The sequence below is a fragment of the Otolemur garnettii genome, unplaced genomic scaffold, assembly GCF_000181295.1.
Source record: "Otolemur garnettii isolate 467f Iridium unplaced genomic scaffold, OtoGar3 scaffold00031, whole genome shotgun sequence".
Classification (NCBI taxonomy): domain Eukaryota; kingdom Metazoa; phylum Chordata; class Mammalia; order Primates; family Galagidae; genus Otolemur; species Otolemur garnettii.
This window is the reverse complement of record NW_003852426.1, coordinates 14,711,875-14,713,344: the sequence shown is the minus strand read 5'-3', so window position 1 is coordinate 14,713,344 and position 1,470 is coordinate 14,711,875. Positions and strand designations below refer to the sequence as shown.

Genomic DNA, 1,470 nt, shown 5'->3' with positions numbered 1-1,470 from the left:
GCTACTTGGGAGGCAGAGGCAGGAGACTTGCTTGAGCCCAGGAGTTGGAGGTTGCTTTGAGCTGTAATACCACGGCACTCTGCCCAGGGGGACAGCTTGAAGCTCTGTCTCAAAAAAAAGAAAAAAAAAGAGAGAGAGATAGAGTTCTCACTCTTGCTCAGGCTGATCTTGAATTCGTGAACTCAAGCGATCCACAGCCTCAGACTCCCAGAGTGCTGGGATTACAGGCAGTAAGCCACTGCGCCTGGCCTGGGGCTCCAAATTTGAGGGACCAGGTGAAGAGGGTCTGTAGCCCCTGATTTGCCAGCCCCAGTTCAGCTCCTCAGATGCTGCTCTGCATGCTGGGCACTGCACAGCTCCTCCCAGAGGACTGCTGTGCACTTACCATTCTCTGCCAGTAACTGATAACCAACCCCTATCGCCCCCAGCTGAGAGCTGCCTGGTTCCCTTTGGTGTGGAAGGATGTTGACTTCCACATCCTTCAGTCTTTTCCTGGCACAGAAACACAGAGACTTGAAGGTCAGCAACATATGCTGTTTATTATAATGTCCATAGGGAGAGGGAGAAGAGAGAGGCTATACCAGGAGGGGTGGTCAGTAGGAAGGTGAGGGTATGAAGTGGGCTACAAGCCCCTTGCCTATTTGAGGGCCTCCCCAGCCAGGGCGTACTGGGGAAGCATCACTTACACTTCAGTAAAATACACTCAGAGAGAGGGAGAGACTATGAAAAATCCAGCCATCAGAAGCCTGGCTGGGGGAAAGGAGAAGCCCTTTGGGCTGGGAGGGTGGGCACGGAGGTCCCAGTGCTGAAGCAGATGCAACAGCTGGGGCCCAGGCACTGCCATCTGGGGTCCATTCCATCGACAGAGACCTAAGGCCCTCCTTGGCCAGAACCCCTGCTCCTGGAGATAGGTGGGGGCTCCCGCAGCACCTCTATCCCCACATGGTGATCTCCAGCCACTGTGCAGAGAGGAAACAGATTAGAAGGCAGGAAGGGTGCACTGTGATGGGATGCTGGGGGGAGAAGAGATCCCCTCCCATCCTTCCCCACATACCTGTTCCAGGTTTAAGCAAATATGGCCAGTATTCCTGGGGTCCATGGTTAGAAAGAACGCTGTTTTAGGAGGCATGGGAGGGGGGTTGAAAGCTGAGTTGATGATCTGAAAGACTCATGCCCAACTAAGTAGGATGTCAGAAAGGGCAAAAAAAGCTGTCATTTGCTGCTCCCCAGATAAATCCCTTAGCCTAGCAAGGACTTAATTATAGCTCATATAGTCTTTTTTTTTTTGAGACAAAGCCTCAAGCTGTTGCCCTGGGTAGAGTGCCATGGCATCACAGCTCACAGCAACCTCCAACTCCTGGGCTCAAGTGATTCTTCTGCCCCAGCCTCCCAAGTAGCTGGGACTACAGGCGCCCGCCACAACGCCCAGCTATTTTTTGGTTGCAGCCGTCATTGTTGTTTGGCGGGTCC

At 53.2% G+C, this 1,470-nt stretch overlaps 1 protein-coding gene across 1 annotated transcript in view; it reads right to left on the bottom strand.

The window, feature by feature from the left end:
* Window positions 1-913: 913 nt before the first annotated feature.
* The window catches only part of CAPN11 (calpain 11), a 13,270-nt gene continuing 12,713 nt past the window's right edge, over window positions 914-1,470 (bottom strand). Inside the window, exons 20-21 of the mRNA XM_023512896.1 lie at window positions 1,055-1,113; window positions 914-959 (exon numbers count right to left, since the gene is read on the bottom strand). Coding sequence (XP_023368664.1) covers window positions 933-959; window positions 1,055-1,113 — 86 coding nt within the window. The 3' untranslated portion in view covers window positions 914-932. The remainder of the gene's footprint in view (window positions 960-1,054; window positions 1,114-1,470) is intronic.